A 20,919-nucleotide genomic window follows, 5' to 3' on the forward strand; every position below is an offset into this window, starting at 1 on the left:
ATTATTATTATTCAACCTTAGGGTTTACTATTACTTCACTATTATCTTATAATATCCATTTATTTCTTACCCTCTAATCAACATATGATCAATTCCTCCTTTTTCTCTTCATAAATAATCATTTTTCTATTCTTGTTTTAGATCTTACACTTTTTTAAATTTAAGTATAATTTAGCAGTAAATATTCAATTTAAGAATTTATACCAAACAAATTCAATATTTTCTAAAAAGTTGCAAATATAGTAGTAGAATTATGTACATTTTAAAATGGAATATATAATAGGTTAAATTTTCCATTTAAAATATCATTTTCAATACTTCTGTATATCATCAATATATAATTTTTAAAAAAAAGAAAATTGGACATACTGTATGTTATCTTTTGTGTATCGTCATCACTTTTATTATACTGTCTTGATCTAAAAAATCTTAAATCCTTTTTGCCATCCTATTGTTTATTTTAGTATATATACCAACGACTATATAAGCATCTGTGTAGTGATTAAGTTCCAAAAAACATTTAATACTTTATAGCAGAAAAGGTTAGGGTGTTTAAGTACTATAATCTAACATTCTAAAATCTGCAGTCAACTAGAATGAATCAAAAGGAATAATAAAAAAGGTCAGGGAATCATAGGATATAGCTTCTTTATGTAAAATTTGGACCATTCAAGAAATTTGTAGCTGCTATAATGTGACTTAATTTTTCTAACATTAGCGATTATTTATTTGTCACTATTATATGAGGCCATTTACAATATAGAGGATCTTTAAGCTAGGAAGACCAATGGGATATGCATCTGCCACAATTCAATTATTAAATTACATTGCTACAAAAATGCAACCAAAACCATATAGGTGGGTAGGTGTTGGTCAAATGTGAGAAATGGGTTATTATATGATATTCATTAACATATTTAATACAATAAAAACAACAAATATAATATGAATAAATCAATGTTTATCACTTGTACCAAACATGGGTGTTGTGGCTTGTGCCTGTTTGCTGGTTTCGGTGATGCCCCTTTAGATTATTGTAGGAAACCTAATCCATTTTGGCATAGTTAACTTATACACATAGATTGTATTTTATAGTCTATGATTCAATAAGTCAGACCTTACACATGGTATATTAGGTCTACTTAATCTAGACCATATAAATTCCTTAGCTTAGTTGACTATATCAACTCATACTTCGTAGGCAAGCTTTTCAAGTGGAGAAATTATTCGAGGAAGCCACACAACGTAGTTGACAGTTTTCTAGAGAAAAACTATACAAATAACGAAATTGTAGTTATTGATTATTTAGAGAATATCTAGATTTCTAAATCTACACCCAGTGATTATTAAAGCGTAGTTATATAGTTGAGCTCATTAAATGATGTTTTCTTTAGATTGCTTATCCTATATGAAAGAAACACTTAACAATTGTGTGAAACTCGTGTAATAAAGTAATATATCATTTAATAGTAGTTAAATGTTGAACGAAAGTGATATGTGCTAAAAAAAATTCTCTTCGATCTATCGAAAGAATTATTCAAAGAAGTCAACACTACGTGAGTATGTCACACACGCATCTAGCAGTAGAAATTGCTTGTTACATTGTCGGTACTTCCTCGACGAATTATCCCTGTCAATTAGCTAGCTTTTAAAATTCACAAATTCCACTACCCAAAATAGGAGTTTCTAAAACTTATTTGTCCATGTGGTTTAAAACACAAAAGCACAAAATACAAAAAAAAAAAAAAAAAAGGGTTTAATAACTTGAGAACCAAAAGTTTAGTAGGGAGTGCTTAAAAAAAGGGAACGGTTGAGGATGGGTTCTGGGTCATGCTCCATGGGCGCCCCTAAGTTGAGTAATAATGGCTACAAGGCAATTAAAATCAAATAAATAAACCTATAAGCATACTTCTTTTTGGCTATTTTCTAATTCAATGTCACACACCAACTTTGCCTCTACCAGAAACACTCAATTAAATTCCACTTTCAAACTTCATTGTACATAGAGAAAAAAAATGGAGAGAGGGTTTTCAGTTGGCATTTTGTACTGGAATTGCGCAAGTTGTTGGGGGCAATAAATTGAACCCTAAAATTTCTCTGCCACTGAGATTCCAAGCACTGTGTAGTGTGCTTATGCTCTAAACTGGCTCCACATTGACTGAAGTGTTTTTTTTCTACCAAAACCATACATTATTGAGCTTTGGGACTCTAAAATATAATCTGATGTCTCATTCCTAACAGACAATGCATATGATATTCTTTCCTAACAATACTTTATTTTTATATTTGGTACAAAAATAGCTTAATCTGATCTGTAAAACAATTATTAAAAATGGTGCATATTGAGTGTGGTTGAGAGGGAGTAGCACTTTTACTTAGAGTGCTGCTTAAGTCTGTGAGCTTATAATCGTCCTATACTTGGAGAAAATTGTGATTATGTTCATTAAAAGACACGGATGGAAGGGGATTAACTTTTTGAAACTTATTATGACTTGGGGTGGAGTAAAACCAAAGAATTTGACCATTTAAATACATGTGAAAAAGAAAAACTTCTGCCTCTGTCAAGTCTGAGGGTGGAAGGGTATAAAGTAAATAACCAAAAGCAGAGTGCTTTTTCGGTTGGAGAGAGATGGGTTTTGGTCAAAGTGGTGAGGTGAGATGATCATTCTTTGCCCAAATCAAGGGAATTAGTATTAAGGGGGGGGTCATTCATTTCTTTATTTAAATCACTAATCATAATCATTTAAGGCATGGCCTCTCTCTTCTCAAAAGCTAGAGGCACGTGAAGATTACTGAAAAAGTCTTTTAAAAAAACACAAATTGAAACGGCCTATAATCATCAGCTTTTGTCTCAAAATTAATAATTTTCTTTCAACTTAATCAAAACTTTAATGAATAGTGACAACTCAAAGTAATCATTCTGTAGCACAAGTCCAATCTGTTCCCCTCCTGAAATCATAAGGCTGCACAATTCTTTTTTTCTGCTCAGCTCAAAGTATGTGTACTAATTCAAGCAGTTTTACCATTCCAATTGATTACTTTACACTTTGGTGCAAGTGAGAGCTAGTTTCTGTCAGTATATTCATAAAAGTTCTTAAACAATACCTCATTCAGGCATTTCATCAAACACATACAGGACAACAACAAAACCACACATTAAAAACAGAACCCCCCCCAGATCAAGAACCACACAACAGATTTCACAGAGACATTTTATGAAACTAGTTAAGAGCAGGAATCATAAATTAACCCATATATAAAATTAGCATAAACAGAGTAGAAATAAATGAAGAAGGGTTTGAGTTTGACTGACTCACCACTTTAAAGCATTCCAAGTTGAAATGGCCGGGCGAACGAGAGAGGTTAGAATAGGGGTGTAATTGCGACACCCACTTGGTTGTTGTTGTTGTGGGATTTTTTGGATGGAAGTGAAGGGAAGGGAATGTAGAAGAAGACGAACACTAAGCGTCAAATCTGGGAAAAGCTGCGTTTGACTGGAGAAGAGAAATATTCTTTTGGGTAATGGAAGTGATTAAACCCGGAATTCAAGCAACAGGTGTCGAAAAAGCATCACTTTCAATGGGGTTGTTCCAATCCATAAATCTAAGAAATTCTAATTTGTAAATATCGAATCCACTTCTTTCTGTGAATGTATTGTTGTTCTTTGAAGTTGAATGAAAAGTCTCTTCCAAGTACTCGGCTGCAGAAATATATGAACTTTGTTCCTTTTCTTTCCTTTGGGACTGCCCATAATAGAAATTCGTAAAATATCAAATCAAATGTAAGATTCAATGTGTTTGATGAAATTATATGTTTGTACTGTTCATTGTGCTCATCAACACATTACAACTAAACAAATAACCTTTGAAAAAAGGAGAAAAACAAGTTTAGTAATCTTATAAAACCATTTCTTCTCTTCCCATCTCTTTTAGGGTAATGGTCATAAAAAGTACTCAATTTTTTTTTCCCATCCTTTACAAATTACACTTTTTTGACCAATTACCAAAAAGAAAAAAGAAATCTTTAAATGCCACAGACAAACCATCTGTTTTTTTGGCTTTCTGGATGGAATCTTGGTCAGGACGAAGATCGACTTTGACTATTGTTTTGTACGTCTTCCATAAATCTTGTTTAATCTTTTTCCAATACTACGTATCTAATCTTTTTTCAAATTCTCTATTTTCATCTCAACACATTATGTCATCTTAATCATCTTTCCTACCAACATTCCACATTAAAACTTCAACACAATCCATGCTTTAGATCCAAATATTTTAATTCTTCTTTTTTAATCTCCTTCAACATATGATGACCTATTAAAGCATTCACAAAAAAACAAATTATTTCTTTTTATTGTTTTAATATTAAGGTTTCAATTTATTAACAGTGTCAATTACAAGCTTACTCCCATTCAAATAGAGTCTCCATGCATTACTTTAAAAGTCAAAGATTTGTCTTGAGATTAACGGCATACGAGTGGAAAATGTAAGCCCACCAAATTTTTCGTCAAGCAAGCACTCAACACACTAACATATAAGTCTTTCAAAGTCTAAAATACGATGCTACATGCAACATGCTCAAAAGAACTCTGACTTCAGTTGTGGAACTTAGACTAGTATAGACGCGTTTGTTATGTGTTGAAGATTTGTTGGAATGAATGAAAATGACAACGTCAATTACAAACATATAAATTTATTATTAGATCGTTAAATATACAATTAAACATATATAAATATACCCCACACATTTTAAAATGAAATTCCACTTGTAAATATAAAAAAAGGTTTACTTAACATTAATCATTACACTTTAAAGTTTGTATCTACTTACTTTTTAAACTAAACAACTTTTATCTTGAAGATTTTGTATCTAACAAATTTTTAAATTTTAAATTTTGTGATATGTTTTGATATATAATTCTTTAAATAAATTAAAATCTTAGTTCTCCCACGATAACAATTGACTTTTTGTTTTTAAATTGAAATTAATTTCTAACAATTTGTCCGAACTACTAATTTATTTAGTTATCAAATTCTGATTTTGTTTTTGAAGGAAGAAATAATGAAAATAAAATAAGAAATTAAAAAAAGAAGATGAAATTGTGAAAAAAGAAATGGGAATTATGGGAATTATGGGAACGGTGGTGCGGTGTCACGTGAAAAGCTGGTGGTGTTGGTGACACCGAGATGAGTAATCTAATCCAAACAACCCACCGAGCGAGTGCGAGTGAGTGAGATCTATATATATATATATATATATATGTAGTACTGGAAGATTGCGTGTGTGTACACGCACACAATTATTGCCCTTCTCCCTCTCCCCCTCCCTCATCAAATTATATCAGTATTATCATTTATTCCTCCCTCTCACTTCTACCAAACCAATGCTCTTCTTTTTATTATTTATTTGTAATTTCAATTGTTTTTGTAAGAAAGAAATAATTTAGTTCAGAATGCAAGTGATGAGTTGGAGAGTGTGGTTCAAATAATTTTATTACCCAAATGTAATAATATATGTATGAATAGCATGGATTTATCCAAGGTGTCTCTTACTGTATTCTCGCTGCCAAACACATATGTGCCTGCCACAACATTAAATGCAATCTCTGCCTATGTGTTATGTATGCGCCCAACCACCAATCCTCTAACCAAAATCTTTTCTAATTTACATACAAAAACTTACTATTTCCCTTTTCTTTTTCTTTTTTTCAAGTGTTAGATAGAGCATTTTTTAACTTTTGACTTTGTCACTAATCTCACATGAAATTGAAACACAACACTGCCTTTTGGTTTGTAGTTAGAGATGGCAACAAAAGTGGACATAATTGGGGAGATGTCATCTCCATGTTGACTCTGCAGAGATTCTTTCATCTTTTGTCCCTTTGTCTCATTTCCGACTTTCTTTTCATTTACTGAAACGAAAAAAAACAAACTGTTTTCAATATTTTCAATTTTCAAACAAATCTCCTTATTATCTTTACTCTTAAAACATCTATTATTAACCGTCAATGTAAGACAATTTGAACCCGACATACAGAATTCAACCTACCTCTACAAATAACCTTCCTCGACCCCATTTCAAAAATATCGATTCTTCCATTTGCTTCAAGTGAAATTCATGAAAGGACTTAGACCCTACTTACATTTTTACCATCCCTACCTCAATGCCTAACATGTATATAAGTATGCAAATCTTCCATTTTAGTTCCACTACACATGAGTGAGCCTCACATTTTCTTTATCTTTGTCTTATTTACTTACGTTGTATTTATATTTTTGATGTACAACTCTCTTTTTTTATTAAAGAAAAAAACGTTAAACGACGTGGGAACTACTCATGAGACTAATTAAAACCTTCAAAATATAGTTTTTACTAATCTTTTGAACATTTTCATTGTTATTGTCTTTAGAGATTTTGATAAAAGTATTAACGAAATAATGTTGATAGATATTTTTCTAAAAAGTTATAATGTTTAATTATGATGGTTAGTCGTATAAAACATTCTTCTTATTTATAATGTATATATCAAACTCAATAAATACGTATATCAAAGAAAAAAATATATATAACTAAACTAGTACAAGTCTTAGTACTAAATTTTTCTCTCTAACATTTTCGTGGATTTAGAATTAAGATCAGCTATGAATTGTATTTTAAAATATATTTAGAAAACTTTATAAAACACCAAATAAACGACAAAACGTGGTTGATTTTAATTGAGGATAAATAATAAATTGACTTGGTTTAAAACTTAAATATTTTTTTTATTTTTATGTGTTGCTTTCAAAATTTTCCTAATATAATCCTTAATATTGACATAATTTTGTCAATTTATCTTTTTAAACCTTGGTTTAAATGTTGAGATAGAATCAAATTAGAATAACGATGGATGCAGTTCATAATTAATTAATTGGATCTTTCTTCTCTTACAAAAGTCTAAATGGTTTGAAAAACACATTGAATATGACTAGCTCGTCCTTTAGTCGAAGTCAAGAATATTAGCTTAGAACATTTTTTTCTTGTTTGTTCGAGATCGATTATTGAGGGTTTGAAATTGAATTTGTGTAAAGATATTTGATGAAATGATAGAGATTAAAGGTTATGATGAAAATATTGTATAAGATAAAATAGTAAGAATTAAAATTGGAAAGTTAGATACATTATTTTTTGAGTAGAAGTTAAATAGTTAGTGTAGGAAAAGGTTAGATAATGTTTTGGAAATAATTAGATAGAAGAAGGTAGAAAAGAAAAGATAAAAAGGAAATAGAAATAAATTTAGGATAGGATGGGGTGAGATCAGGTGGGTGTGCGTGAAGGGAATGATAAGGTGCACCCACTCATAGGGAATTGAGAAGAAAATTATATATATATAAAAAAAAAGTACTTTTAGAGTAAAGAAAAGTAGGAGGGTCCCACTTCAATCAGGGTATTGAGAAGAAAAAAGAAAAACAGACAATGTTTTATTTTTTAATTAAAATTATAATAATAATAAAAAAAGAGATGTGGGCCTGGGGGGCCTACTTGAGACTTGATGATGATGATCATGTGACATATCCATCACTCCCGTTGGTGGGAACCCATCCTCACCCTTAATCTCTTCCTCTCTTTTTTCTTTTTTTCTTTTCAAAGAAAGGGAAGGTGTATATATTACTTATCCGGGACTGCTATTTCCCACTATCCATGTTACCAAACATGTGCGTGCATAAAGAGGTTTTGTTTTTGTTTTTGTTCTTAAAATTGATAGAGATTCTTCATGTGGGGATTTCGTAATACAAAGACAATATATCCTTTTGATTCCTAAAATCAATCTTCTCTTCTATCCCTCTCCTCTTTCATTTCCATTCACATCTTACTACCATTATATTTGTTTCATTTCAATCATACAAATTAAATCTAATTTCTCTTAACATATAATGGTAAACATTTTAATAATATCATAACATTGGAAAATAATAGATTGTTGTCACACTATAATTCAAAAGGTACAAGAAAAAAACAAAAAAGAAAACAAGCCAATAGAGCAAATGAAACTAGTGGAAGAAGGTAACTGAGTGAAAAAGCCTACTTTTTCGTGGGTTGTAATTCTAATCTTCATTATCGTTATGACTTGGCTTTTTTCTGAATCTTTTAAATTCGAAAACTCTAATACCATTTTAAAATTAATTTAAAAGGCTACATCATACCCTAAGGACGTATGTCTTCTCTCCACTCTTTTAACTTATTTTGGTTTTTTTTTTTTACTAAATGTTGGCTTAAGAATTAAAGGTTGTGTGGTAATTGAAGTCAAATTTCATTTCAACCAAATTTTATCATCAACAATATTTAAATATTGTTCTAAATCCAAACACTGAACTTTATTTTTCTTTTCCAAAGACAGTTGGATTTTCTTTTTCATCTCAAGGATTGAAAGCAAAAGTTTAATGTGGATTAAGATAGGCTAAATCTAATGTCAAAGTTATCAATTGAATCATAATAAATTTATTTAAATTTTGTAATAAATTTGTACCTTTCTTCCCATAATTAATTATTACGAACTAAGTCCAAAAATACGTCAAAGAAAACCTCCATTGTCTCTTTCAATTATTACTTTACCAACAAATTTTGATTCATCTTTTTTAAAAAGGACTAAATTATATGTTTACTCTATTGTATATATACGACAAGTACCAAACTTTAAACTATAATAAATTCTTAGAAGTTTGATTATTTCGAGTAAGTAAACTTACACGATTAGAAAATAGAGATATTTCGAAGTATTTTCTAACATCAGAATAAAGGACATCAGAAAATAGCATATCTACTAATGTCATAATGTGTGTGTCAGCGAATTTACTCTTCCGGCGTTACACTCAAAATGTTGGATGAACCTTACTCCCAACGTTCTTCATTCCGATGTTTGGAGTAAACTTCTTCCGACGCCTGCTCGTCAATGCAGTTCTCCCGACATGCATTCCAAGGAATCTTCATGCGTCGAGAGACCCTTTTGCAACGTATTGGGACCATATTCCGACGTGGTGATGCATCGGAAGATGTACTTTTTCTTGTAGTGTTAGTTTTTAAAAATGAATTGCGTACATTTTCTTCAAATACAGCAATTACGAAGATGAAAGATCAAACCTACCACCTATGGAATGGAAGACCCTATCTTTTGTCGCTAAACTAAAGTTTTTTTTATTTATCACGTGTGCACTATAATATGTTTTTAAAATTTTATTTTTTAAAAATTAAACGCAACATTGTAGTGAAGAGAGATGCTTAAACTTTAGTAATGAAAAAGTTATATTGGATGTCTTTGTTAAAGAGTATAACTCTTCAATTACAAATTAAGTGAAAATAGTGGAATTATTTAAATTAAATACACTCTCAATTAATGTAATTTTAAATTAATGGCGAGTAGTTTATCAATAACTTTAGAAATTGGTTTGCTTTATATATGTATATATATATACATATTTCTATTAATACATCGTAGAAGACATAGTTTGATGGTGTTAATCGGTGAGCATAGTTGCAAAACTTTACAATCAATTTGATGTGCATCAAGTGAAATAATGAAAAGTAAAAAGTAAAAATGGAAATAGAGTACAATATTAGATAAATATTTGGTAAAAGTGTTGATGAAAATATGATGGAGTAAACTTCATACCTCAAGAATTGTAATTTCCCAATAGTTTACAAAACAAAACCAAGTTTTATAAATTTATAAAAACAGCAAACAAAAACTCAAATAAATGATTACCGATCCAATGATAGTATTAATTGATGTTCAACATTAGACTTTTTAGATGCAAAAATTTAATTGGTAAGTTTTGATTTTTCTTAAAATGTAAATAAATAAATAAAATATGATGTTAATTAGTTCACCAACTGAAATAAAAAATGAAAACAATTATATATTCTTCTACTATTTCCAATACAGAGCTGAATTGTTGTAATAAAATAAAAGTTATCGAAAATCAAGAAATAGACCTTGGAGTATGAAACTACGAATCTAACTCCAAATTTCTTTTCAACAACTCTAAATATCTACCTGTTCCCTATAGACCTAATTTAAAATTTTTCATTAACCACTAGTTCTAGAGATTAATTATTGACATAATAATAAATTTTAAAAATAGCCCACTCAACTTTTTTATTTTTTATTTTCCTTTTAATTAAAGAACTAATAAGCAGTAAAATGAGTTTAAAATTGATAAATAAATAGCAAAAAGAAAAAGAAGGGAAAGATAGAGCAAAGAAATGGGAATTTACAATCCCCATCTCAATTTTCTTTTATTGTTGTTTATATAACATATAAACACTTATAAACATGGAGTCCAAAGGAAAAAAAAAAAAAAAGAAAGAAGCAAAGCTCACTACCATTTTTTTCATACTTCCTTAATTTAATAATTATCTATAATTACTCTTCTTTTTGTCTTAGTGATATGATTAAAGACTCTAATTCAGCTTCAAATTCCAAAAAAAAGGAAAAAGAAAAAACAAGCAAAATCAAGAGGGTGAAATATGATAGAGAAAGGCTAAATTAAGAAGAGATAACCATTCCCAAGTAGCTTAGTAGAAGAAGAGTATAATGGAGATTCTGATCTGAATTTCCGGCAGCATAACCGCCGTAGGGCGGCGAGATATGGTGGTTTCACATGATGTTACAACTTGAAGGGTTCTCGTCGCTAAAATATGTGTAGGGTTCTGGCTGCGTTGGGGGATATGGGTTGTGGTACGGTGGTGGATATGGGTAAGGATACGGCGGGGGTACGTAATTTACGGCAGGTGGTGGCCGCGCGTACATCATTGGTTGGTGCCCGAGGGCGTGGTGTTGTTGTTGGTTCATCATTTGCGCCATGTACTGCTGTGGGTGCTGTTGGTAAGGGTTCCCTGTCATTCCTTCCGCCAAAAACCTACCGGCGCCACCTCCGTTGCCGTTGCCGTTCATGGTTGGTGCTGGGGGTGCGGCAGGAAGGCCTTGTACTGCAGAAAGGTTGCCCATTTGACCCATCGTTCGGTCACCCATTTGACCTAATTGACCCATTTGACTCAAATTGGACATTCCCAGTCCATGAGCACCGACCAAACTCTGTAAGTCTTGGCCCATTCCGTTTGCCCCACCGGCCGCCTTTTGTCCGCCGTTCATCCCGTTATTGCTTCCATTCCCACCGCCATGAACAGTTTTGTTATTTCCCATACCACCAACTCCGCCGCCGCCGCCACCGTTGCTTTTTCCTCCACCTCCACCTCCAACTCCACCGCTGCCCTGTTTTTGGTTGCCCCCACCTCCACCACCACCGCCATTCCCTTTACCTCCACCGTTGTTCCCATTCTTAGCGTTGCTATTCACCTGAACCGGTACAGCTCCACCGCCTTTCTTGCCGTTACCTCCGCCATTTCCACCAGCGCCTGGATTGTTTATCACCGCCGGATGATTCCCATTCATCACCATTTTCGGAATCTGGGCATTTCCCATGAAGGGTTTCAGTTTATTGGCCGGAGGGAGATGAAGATTACCTAAATCATCATCAAACTCGTCATCATCCTCATAATCCTCATCGTCATAATCATCAAGATCATCCTCATCGCTCAGATCATCATCCTCGTGCAAATTGATCTTCCCAGCTTTAGGAAGATTCGGGTTCTGATCTTTAACGGGCAATTTCAAGCCTTTAAATTGAGGCGGAAGCTTCAGATCTTGAAACCCTTTCATCGCTTGTAGCTGCTGAAGCTGTGACGGTTGCAACCCTTGCACATGTCCTCCTTTAGGTAAGTTATTTCCATTCCCGCCACCGCCGCCGCCGCCTGCAGCGCCGCCCTTCTGGTTCTGGCCTTTGTTGTTGCCACCTTTCGCATTGTCAATTTGCATGTTCTTCATCTGATTAGCTATGTTGTTTTGCTGATTTTTGTTGTTGTTTGCCGGTTGGCTACCCCAAATCTCTGCATGTTTGCCGGATTTGGCCAGCTTCTTGATGAGTACGGCGGCATCTACATTTCCAGTCACTGTGACCTTCCCCTGTTCTGCATCTATCTCGGTTGTAAAAACCCCTAAAAACCAACAAAGGAAAAAGAAAAACCAAAACAAAACAAACCCCAGAAATTAAAAATAAGCAAACCCCATCACACTCAAAACACTTTATAAAGAAGTAAAAACAGTCAAAATCAGGTGAAACGAAAAAACAGAACAAACAAGGATTACACTCAAACAAAGAAAATAGAAAGAATACCATCGATTTTCTGCAAGATTTTCTTCACTTTGTGCTTGCATCCATCACAATGAATGTTCACCTTCAAAACACATTTCTGCATTCAACACCCAAAAAGGAAAAGAAAAATCAACAAATAGTAGAGAGTAACATTAGAAAAACAGAACAAAAAGACAAAAAAGGGGGAAAAACACAAAGTATGTAGAGTAAACAAAGCACCTGGATCTTCAAAAACTCTTCTTTACTCATAGCTTGAAGTCAAACAAACAGTACGAGTGAGAAAGAGAGAGAAAAACAGAGGAAAGGAAAAAAAGAAAAGAAAAAAAAAGGAAAGAAAAAGGAGATGAGAGGAGAATAGATCTAGGAAATGAAACAGAGTAGGAGAGAGTAATGGGTTGTTAGTAGTAGTTTGTTTTTTGGTTAGTGATTATGTTGGAACTCAACGAAGCAAATCCAGAGAGAAAGTAGGAATCTGAGAATAGAGAAAGAAAGGAAGACCAAAGTTGAGAGAGAAACAGAGAGATGGGAAGGGATAGGTTGTGTTAAAAGGGTTTCTGTGTTCAACTCGTTCCTCTTTTTCAGGGGTGAAACAAAGAAGAAAGAGAAACCCCCAAAAAAAAAAAAGAAAATATATGTTAAAACAAAAGCAAAAACGAAGCAAATGGGGGCAGAGGAGAAAGTGAAAAACGCTGCTGGCTGCACCAAAACGTAGAAACAGAGTACTCTTTATTTTCGAACAAATCCCCCTTTTCTTTCTCTATTTAATTTTAATCCAACCCTCCATTGGTTGCATTTTGCAGAGATTTCGAAAACCCTCCCAAATTTATTTTTTTAAAAAAATTAATTATTTTGAGCCGAGCCGAGACAAGCCGACTTGAGAATTGGGTTTGTCAGGCTCGGCTTGATGCGCTGGCTAGGGAAGAAACGATGTCGTTTTGTGTGAATGATGAGGTCCCGACAAGACTGATTTATGGGTAAAGCTAAATAGATGTCTTTCCCTGTTCTCTATTCCATGTGCTAATTATTATAACAAATCCTGTACAACGTATGTATATCTTTTGAGTTTATGACGTTCTTTGACAAACAAATTTGAAAAGTTAAACCTCTCATTCATGTTTTCAAAATAGAATTCATATTCTAGCAGAGTTCCGTTCCCTTCCTGTATGTTGTTTACATCTACGGGTCTTGGCATTGGTGATCTAGTGTAGTAGAACACAATGACAATGTGGAGAGATTTTATTTGTATATTTTCATAAATATTATGAATGAGGATGTTGTACCATAGCTCAACAAGATGAAGTTTACACCTCATGAGCACAATGAAGGCAACGTTGTTCCATAAAACCTTGTAGTTCGTCAATGTGTGTGTGGGTCCCTAATCCGAAAGGACCATCTCAAAGGGTGTGGAAAACAAGTTCGCAGGTTAAGTTAGAAAATCACGAGAGGTGCAGAAAAGATGGTCCTCCAAATGAAACAAATACTACAAAGAGATTTACAAGATCTTTAGCAACTTAACCATGTACCAATTTAAAAAGGTGAAACAAAAAAAAAAAAACCCTCACAAAAAGCTAAAGGGTATAACTCACTCACTAAAGAGGTATTACTGGTGTGAGTGCTAAAAACATGCTTCCATGTTTAAGTCAATGCTTATGCTGAAATGGTTTCGAACTGAGTAGAATAATATTATGTCACTCTCCAATGAAATGGTCCCCTCTATTTATAGCGTTGTCCATTGTCCGATAAGCAACTTTTGTACCAACTTGAAAGTGAAAATTAAGTCCAATGGTAGCATGTGTCTCAATTCGACTCGTTTCAAGCTCAAATAAGCTAATTAATCTTACGACGACTCTTGATCATACCTCCTCAAGGGAAGTTTAGTATTGCATACAATCCATGTGGACGTTAAAAGGTCATAAACATGTGAGTTTGTAATCCAAACCATAATATATGTGATATTCTAATACAAAGTAAGGGAATCGTAACAATTAAAAATAGAATCTTTTCGCTTTAAGTAGAAAATCTTTATAAGAAAGTGAGAATTAATAGGTTTGATTTTTTTGGGGTACTTTTATAAATATGATGATTGTGTCTAATAATAGTACCATACGTAAAATTCTATGAATGCCTTTTGTTAAAAAAAAAAGGAAAGAAAGAAAGAAAGAAAGAAAGAAGAAGAATGAAGCTTGTGCTTCACCTCTGTCCAAGGGGGAAAAAGAAGCCTCAAACCAAAGCATCTTTTAGCCTTTTAAGTAATGACTTCAAAGTACACTATGTTATAATAGTTAAGTAGAGAGCAAGTAATTTGTGAGGAAGGCCAAGGTCAAAGTTGACCAATAATTTATTAAATAAAAGTTGAGGAAGTGCACCATTCTCTCTAAGGACACATACCTTATAAAAGTCACATTGAGGAGCTTCTGATCTAAAGAACCACTTTACACTTTGAAAGATGACTATCAAAAAAGTATTGTTTTCTGCCATCAAAATTCATTACTTTCAAACATGAAATAACTCCAAACCATCTCTCCCATTTTATATAATCATTGTTATTTTACTTTTTCTTAACACAACACCACCACCTTTTGCTGTATTATTTCTAAGTCTACAACTCTCTTAACTTCTCATCTCATCTGTCAAATGTTAACACTGGATAATTCTACAATCACTTTTAAAAATCGTTACACAAAACTTCTATTTATATTAAAGTCATCAAACGTTATAATGATTTACAACTAAACAAAAACAACACCACATCTAAAATCACTTCCAAATACGCCATTACAAAAACAGCGAGTGTCTCAATGATTTCCCTCATGTAAGAAACCAAAAGTGGAAAAAAGAGGAAAAGAAGTTCTGTAGTTGAATCCAACACAGTTTAATGCATAGAGTTTGTAGGTAGTTTATTTATGGATTGAATGGCCATTGATTTTTCAAATAATCATAAATCTTGGATTGTAAATAAAGCTATAATATATATATATATATAGATAGAATACTCATGATGATCAATTTTTTTTTATATGTAAAAAGTAATATCAGAAAATGGGAAGAGGGGTGAAATTATGATTATCCATCAACGTAGACAATTCAATATATGGAGACAAAAGATCTGAAAAGAATAATTTCATGGTCCTACAAAAAAAAAAAAACAACAGAGAGAAGGATAAAATTTCCATCCCTAAATATCAACCAACCTTTTCTTTTACCACATTTTCTTCAATTCCAACCAAATTATTGCCTCTTTCTCAAAACCCTAAAACTGACATCAAACCCCATCTAACTTTTCCTCCTCTTTTTTTTTTTTTTTTTTCCCCCTTCATATGCAAACAAACCCTAACTCTGACTCTCAAAACACCCATCTGTAAACTAATTCTTCTAACTTCAAGATTAAATCATAGTCTTAGCTTAGAGAGAGATGATTTTGGATGAAAGGGTAGTTTTGTTTTTTGAGTAAATTACCTCTTTCTATTCATCCTATTTTTGTCTATACTTGTAGGTGTTGTACATTAACTTTTGAAATAGCCTCAAGTAAAAACTTTAATGGGCAAACAAATATCAAGGCCTTATCACAATGACCCAGTTGCATTTCTTCATCACATGAACACCACATGCTCAATAAATAGAGGTTCATAAATGGTGAAGCAAATGAAAAAGGTCATTGATAGCATGTTACCAACAATGTCAACATTGCATACAACTCTCATATTATATCAATTCAAAAGAAAAGGACAAAAAACAATTTAGTGCATTGTGTGATCAAAGTGTCTTCCTAATCATCGTTAACTTACCTTTCTAATTAAGCTTGCTGAGATTCTTGAACTTGCCTCGTTCAGTCCTTATAAAATAGACGTATGAACCTGAACCCAATCTTTGTATATTCAATCTTCATAAACTTAATACATATGTGCACAGTGTCTCGCATGCACATTGACACACCACATACGAAAACCACAAATGCTACGTGTTCAAATCATACATTACAGAAGAAAGCCAGATCTGAGACGACGGGTATGACATTATTTGATAGTTAGACATGAGATGGAAATATCCAGTTGTAACTACTACACTAGTGTTATGTATACGAAGAAAAAGAAATATACAACTATGTGTGTGTGTAAAGATACTAAAGAATGCATTATGTGGGATTATGACACATCAAAAACCAAAGAATTTAACAGCCATACCAGGCGATCCAACAAAGGATGAAGAGGAAATTCTTATTGGTCGCTATTGTTTATCCTGATTTCTATTAGTTCTTCAATTGGTTGACGGCAAATAGGACATTTATTGGATTGAAGCCTCAGTTCCTTGGCACATTCACTGCACATGCACTGTGGACAAAGGAACACAAGAAAGGAAATTTAAGTACAAAAGTGACTAAAAAAAGAAGGGAAATGTGTCTACTGTCTTGTTATGAGGCTTGTTTTTTTAAATTTCTTTTTAAAATAATAATAAATCCAAAGAGTCTCAACTCAAATTTGGGCTAGCTGGAAAGCAAAGGGCGTATACGACCCATAAGCCAGAAAAGAAATATTGAAGATAAAAGATATAGCCAGAAAAGTGTCTGTTGTTTTCCTATGTAAGTTCCATCATGCGTTTGAAGAAATTAAATGCAAAAGATAGACTATAGTAGTTTGAATTTCATCGCATGCTTTCCATGAACAAACACTCAAAATGGAGTCTTACCAAATGTCGGCATGGTAGTACAGCAGTATCCTTGGGTTCAGTCATGCAAATCACACACTCCTTCCCGGTGTCATTATCGTCAAAACCTTCTGCTGATGAACTCCCTATGCCAAATATTTCACGCAGCTCATATCTGACTCCATCAATCCACAGTAGTTGCCTAATCACTCTAACCTGGAAAGGACCACCATTTTTCTTCTCCAAAACAGCTTGAGTTATCTGCATGTGTGAATTATCTCGATGAGGTTCACCAATTCGTTCGTCATCGGACTGAGATGGTGAACAAGTCTCAGCTGATATAACAAGAGGGAACGTGTCTTCTGCAGGTGAAGGTTTTGAGAGGTCATCCAAGTCAAAAAATCCCAAGTCAAAGCCAGTTCCAACGGGCTGAAAGAATTTCTGAGCAGGACCCTTCTGAAATGGGATTTTTACTGGTTTGAAGGCATCGGGATATACTGGAACAAACCTACAATTGGGCTCTTCCTTGGCAAAAAATAGAATGGTTATGCTGTTCATCGTGCAACGAAATTGAATTAGAAACAGGAAATAGAATGGTATCTTCAAAGCAGCAATTAGGAAGCTGATGATAGGAAAGGTACAGTGGAATTGAAAACACAAAGTAAAGAAATATCTAAACTAACTTACAAACCTAGGACTAGGAGTACAAAAATAAAAGTCCAGTCTCAGTTACTATTTTGGATTTTAATCCTATTTCCCAAAGTAAGCTTGTTTCATAAGGATAATTTTTCCTTCTACTTTTTTTCCCTCGAAAAGATATTTGAAATCTTGAAATCTCTTCTTTATGGTTCAATCATCTTATGTTTAAGAAACAGAAAACAAAAATTATAATGCTTATCCAACACATCATTAAAAATGGAGGCTAGATAATGTGATCTTACCTACAGAAAAACCTCCGAGCAAGAGAAGCTCAATTTCAATTCATTTATGGGTCAAACCTGAACCAACCACATAGGCCTTTCCTTGCCTGTTTAATTCTTTCAGTGGCTACCTCCTAGACTGTTTTTCCTAAATGCTCCTCTAGACTAGTAACTAATGGATTTCCTTCCATTATTTTAGAACTTTATCTTGTTACAGACAGTTGGGTAGTTTCATTTTTTACCCACCTCTGATACCAAGAAATATAGATAATTGATTATGCTCAAGAACATCCTTCAAAATAATGATGAATAAAAAAATATTTTACATGCATTGCTCATCAAGGTTTTAAAAGGCTAAGGATAGCTTCCAGGCAGTTCCTCTCAAAGAAGCAATGTGCAACTTTTGAGACGGTATTAGGTATAAGCCTCAAATTTCACAAAAAAAAAAAAATATTTTTCAAGTTCTAAATTAGAATGACCAAGTATTCCAATACATAATAGTCATATAAAAGTATTAAACATATCTCTATATATATTAACCCACCCCTGTCAATTGCCAGTAAAACATAAATTCTAAGAGACTATCTTTAGCCCACTATTATCATATTTAGTAGAATTGACTTATATTATAAATTTAATCTTCAATGCTTTTAAAGTCACAATAGCAAAAATAGTAATAGTACAAATTATCACAACTCAAATTTTTATATTTTTGAAGAATGAAGCAAATGAATATTATCCTTTTAATCATATATAAACGAGTCAGAGACTTTAAGCCTCAGAATATTATCCTGTTGGAGTCTTTCTTCAAGGTATAAGCCTCGAAAGTATTTTAAACAACAATTGCCCATTGCCTCATGTCACTTCAAGCTGTTAATTGTGAGGCCGGGTTAATATTAATCAAGTCATCTTTCCCTTTACATATATATGTAATATATGTAATCTGCCGATATTTTTTATAACCCAAAAATCAAGGACCTACCCCACGAATCTGGGGGCACCCTCGCCCACCCCAAGGCTCAGACTTAAGAAATATCAAGGGTTTAAGACAGGAAGCTTGATTTAACTCCTTTTTTTGCAAGAAATATAATGGAACACCAAAATTTGACGGCATTTAAGTTGGAGGATCTAACTATTCAAGCTAATATCACAATTTTCCGGTTCCCAACCTCAAATGTTGAATACGTTTATCAAGCCTTCCACCCCATTTTCTCCACACTTCTTAACCGGTAGTCCCAAACTAAACATTCTCAATTGACATCAAAGTTAACAGTACTAGAAATTATGACAGTGCTCAACTGCTTAACTGAATAGATTGTCCAAGCTTCTTCTTCCATAACACATGAAAGCAACTGTGTGGTACGATAATAGAAGGCAATGATCAAGACGAACTGCTTATAAGACTCTACTTAATGGTGACAGGCATAATTTGGTTTTCTTTTTCCTACCACTTATTATGAGCCTAGATGGTTGGTGCTCGTTAAAACAAAATTTTAAATATTCTAAGATCACCAGCAATCTACAAAATTGTATGTCATGAACATCAAACCAATAAAAACAAGCATTCTGAACTTCAACCAACCATATAAGGAGATTAAATGAGCATTTTTTTACTAAGCCTCATGATTTCCCACTTAGTTTAGACTAACTAAAAGAAACGTCTTCAATGTTTTAGAGAAGATCCCCTACCCCCAAATGCAGCAAGTGAAATTCAAATCAAGAACCATTTAAAATAGTTCTAAATCATTCTAGTGTCAACCACAAGCCCGACACAGCACTAATTACAAGCCAAAACTCAATTAAGTGAAATTCAAGTAGAAAATTCAAGTTACCTTCCATCATACAACGCATCAAAAACGAAAGAAACCAAATGATGATCAGGGTTCTGCTCGTCCACCTCAATCTTTAGAGTATCTTTATGTACATTCACATCATTTCTAACCTTCTTCGCTTGCCGATGCTCCACAATTGGCAAAGGCGGTGGCGGAAGCAACGGTGGACCCATGGGCGGCCGAACTTGAGACCATCCATTACTCTGATTAGCATAATAAGGGTAAAAATTGAAACGCCCCATCGAAGAATTCCCATAATTACACGAATTGTACCCACCAGAGAAGTAATAGGAGTGAGGAGCAGGGGCAGGGGGAGGAGGATGAGGAATCGGTGGCAGAGGTAGTGTCTGAGAAGTTGAACTGTAAGGGTGGCTGTGCGGTGGAGGAGGGTGGGAATTAGTAAACTGATGAGTCTGAAGCGGCGGCGGAGGTGGCGGCGGAGGTGGAGCAGGAGAAAGAGATTGGGGTTCAGAGGGGTAGTAGAAAGAGGAAGAAGAAAGGTAGGGTGGAGGAGGAGGTGGAGGTGGGTTTTGAAGGTAGTTGTTTCTTCTTCTGTTACTCCACGAAATACCCATTTCAAGAATGAGAGATCGGAGGAGAAGAAATGAAAATTTGGGATCTTTTTTGTTGAAAAATTGGGAGAAGTAATTTGGGTGAAGTTGAAGAACAGTCGCCGTTCGCCGTTGACATCTGCTTCGTATTTGACGGTTCTACGTTTAACTTGATTCCGACGTGTCGTTTTCGAACGCTGGAGATGATAACCACGCGTCCTTCTCTACCGACATGTAGGAAAATCAATATCACTATCCTACATGTCGTTCCAGTTGTTCCAACCTCATACACTCATACACTTCCATTTCCAACTATATCGGATTTTAGATGACGTGGATTATTACTAATTTTTTAAAAATTATACCAATATTTTCCAATCACAAATATTTCTTTTTTTAAATGAACACATCACTTTAATTTCAATTTTAAGGAGGTAAGTAGTTGAATTTATAGAGTTACTATTTTTTTTTTTTTCTATTTAGACCTCTATGTATATTTAAGTGTTTTATCATCTTTCATATATTGTTAAAGGACTAAGATCAAATCAATTTACTTAAACTTTCTATTGAAAAAATAACTATAATTAAACTTTACTAGCTCACTCGCATGTTTATACGGTATCGGTAAGAAACACTATGTTATTTGTCAATTACTTGTAGTAGCATTTGATAATAGTTATGTTGATGCAAGAATCTAGTCTAGCATATGCATTTTATTCATTCATCTTGAAGAAGAAGGAAACTACAAGACAAGATCTCATGATGGTTCGATGTTATAATCCGACAT

General features: G+C 33.5%; 2 protein-coding genes and 1 long non-coding RNA gene across 4 annotated transcripts; all 3 read right to left on the bottom strand.

Annotated features, from left to right (window-relative positions):
- Positions 1-793: 793 nt before the first annotated feature.
- On the bottom strand, positions 794-3,924 carry LOC116402512. Its single transcript, XR_004214910.1, has 2 exons — positions 3,318-3,924; positions 794-1,866 (listed from the first exon to the last, which is right to left on the bottom strand). It is a non-coding gene; the product is annotated as an uncharacterized LOC116402512 (long non-coding RNA).
- Positions 3,925-10,227: 6,303 nt separating this feature from the next.
- Positions 10,228-12,866, bottom strand: LOC101203695 (heavy metal-associated isoprenylated plant protein 32). The gene is made up of 3 exons (XM_004134409.3): positions 12,408-12,866; positions 12,210-12,285; positions 10,228-12,030 (listed from the first exon to the last, which is right to left on the bottom strand). Exons 1-3 carry the CDS (start codon positions 12,435-12,437, stop codon positions 10,634-10,636), a joined length of 1,503 nt encoding a protein of 500 aa, XP_004134457.1. The 5' UTR covers positions 12,438-12,866; the 3' UTR covers positions 10,228-10,633.
- Positions 12,867-15,738: 2,872 nt separating this feature from the next.
- LOC101203938 (probable E3 ubiquitin-protein ligase LUL4) lies at positions 15,739-20,280 on the bottom strand. 2 transcript variants are annotated; one of them, XM_031882836.1, is made up of 4 exons: positions 19,582-20,280; positions 16,872-17,379; positions 16,370-16,516; positions 15,739-16,042 (listed from the first exon to the last, which is right to left on the bottom strand). In XM_031882836.1, the coding sequence occupies exons 1-3, from the start codon at positions 20,154-20,156 to the stop codon at positions 16,403-16,405; spliced, it is 1,197 nt and encodes a 398-aa protein (XP_031738696.1). In that variant the 5' UTR covers positions 20,157-20,280; the 3' UTR covers positions 15,739-16,042; positions 16,370-16,402. The 2 variants fall into 2 exon arrangements, with proteins under 2 accessions (XP_031738696.1, XP_011650992.1); XM_011652690.2 differs by lacking the exon at positions 15,739-16,042 and having other exon boundaries at positions 16,044-16,516; positions 19,582-20,279.
- Between the last annotated feature and the right edge of the window lie 639 nt (positions 20,281-20,919).

Source organism: Cucumis sativus, chromosome 3, assembly GCF_000004075.3.
Source record: "Cucumis sativus cultivar 9930 chromosome 3, Cucumber_9930_V3, whole genome shotgun sequence".
Classification (NCBI taxonomy): Eukaryota; Viridiplantae; Streptophyta; class Magnoliopsida; order Cucurbitales; family Cucurbitaceae; genus Cucumis; species Cucumis sativus.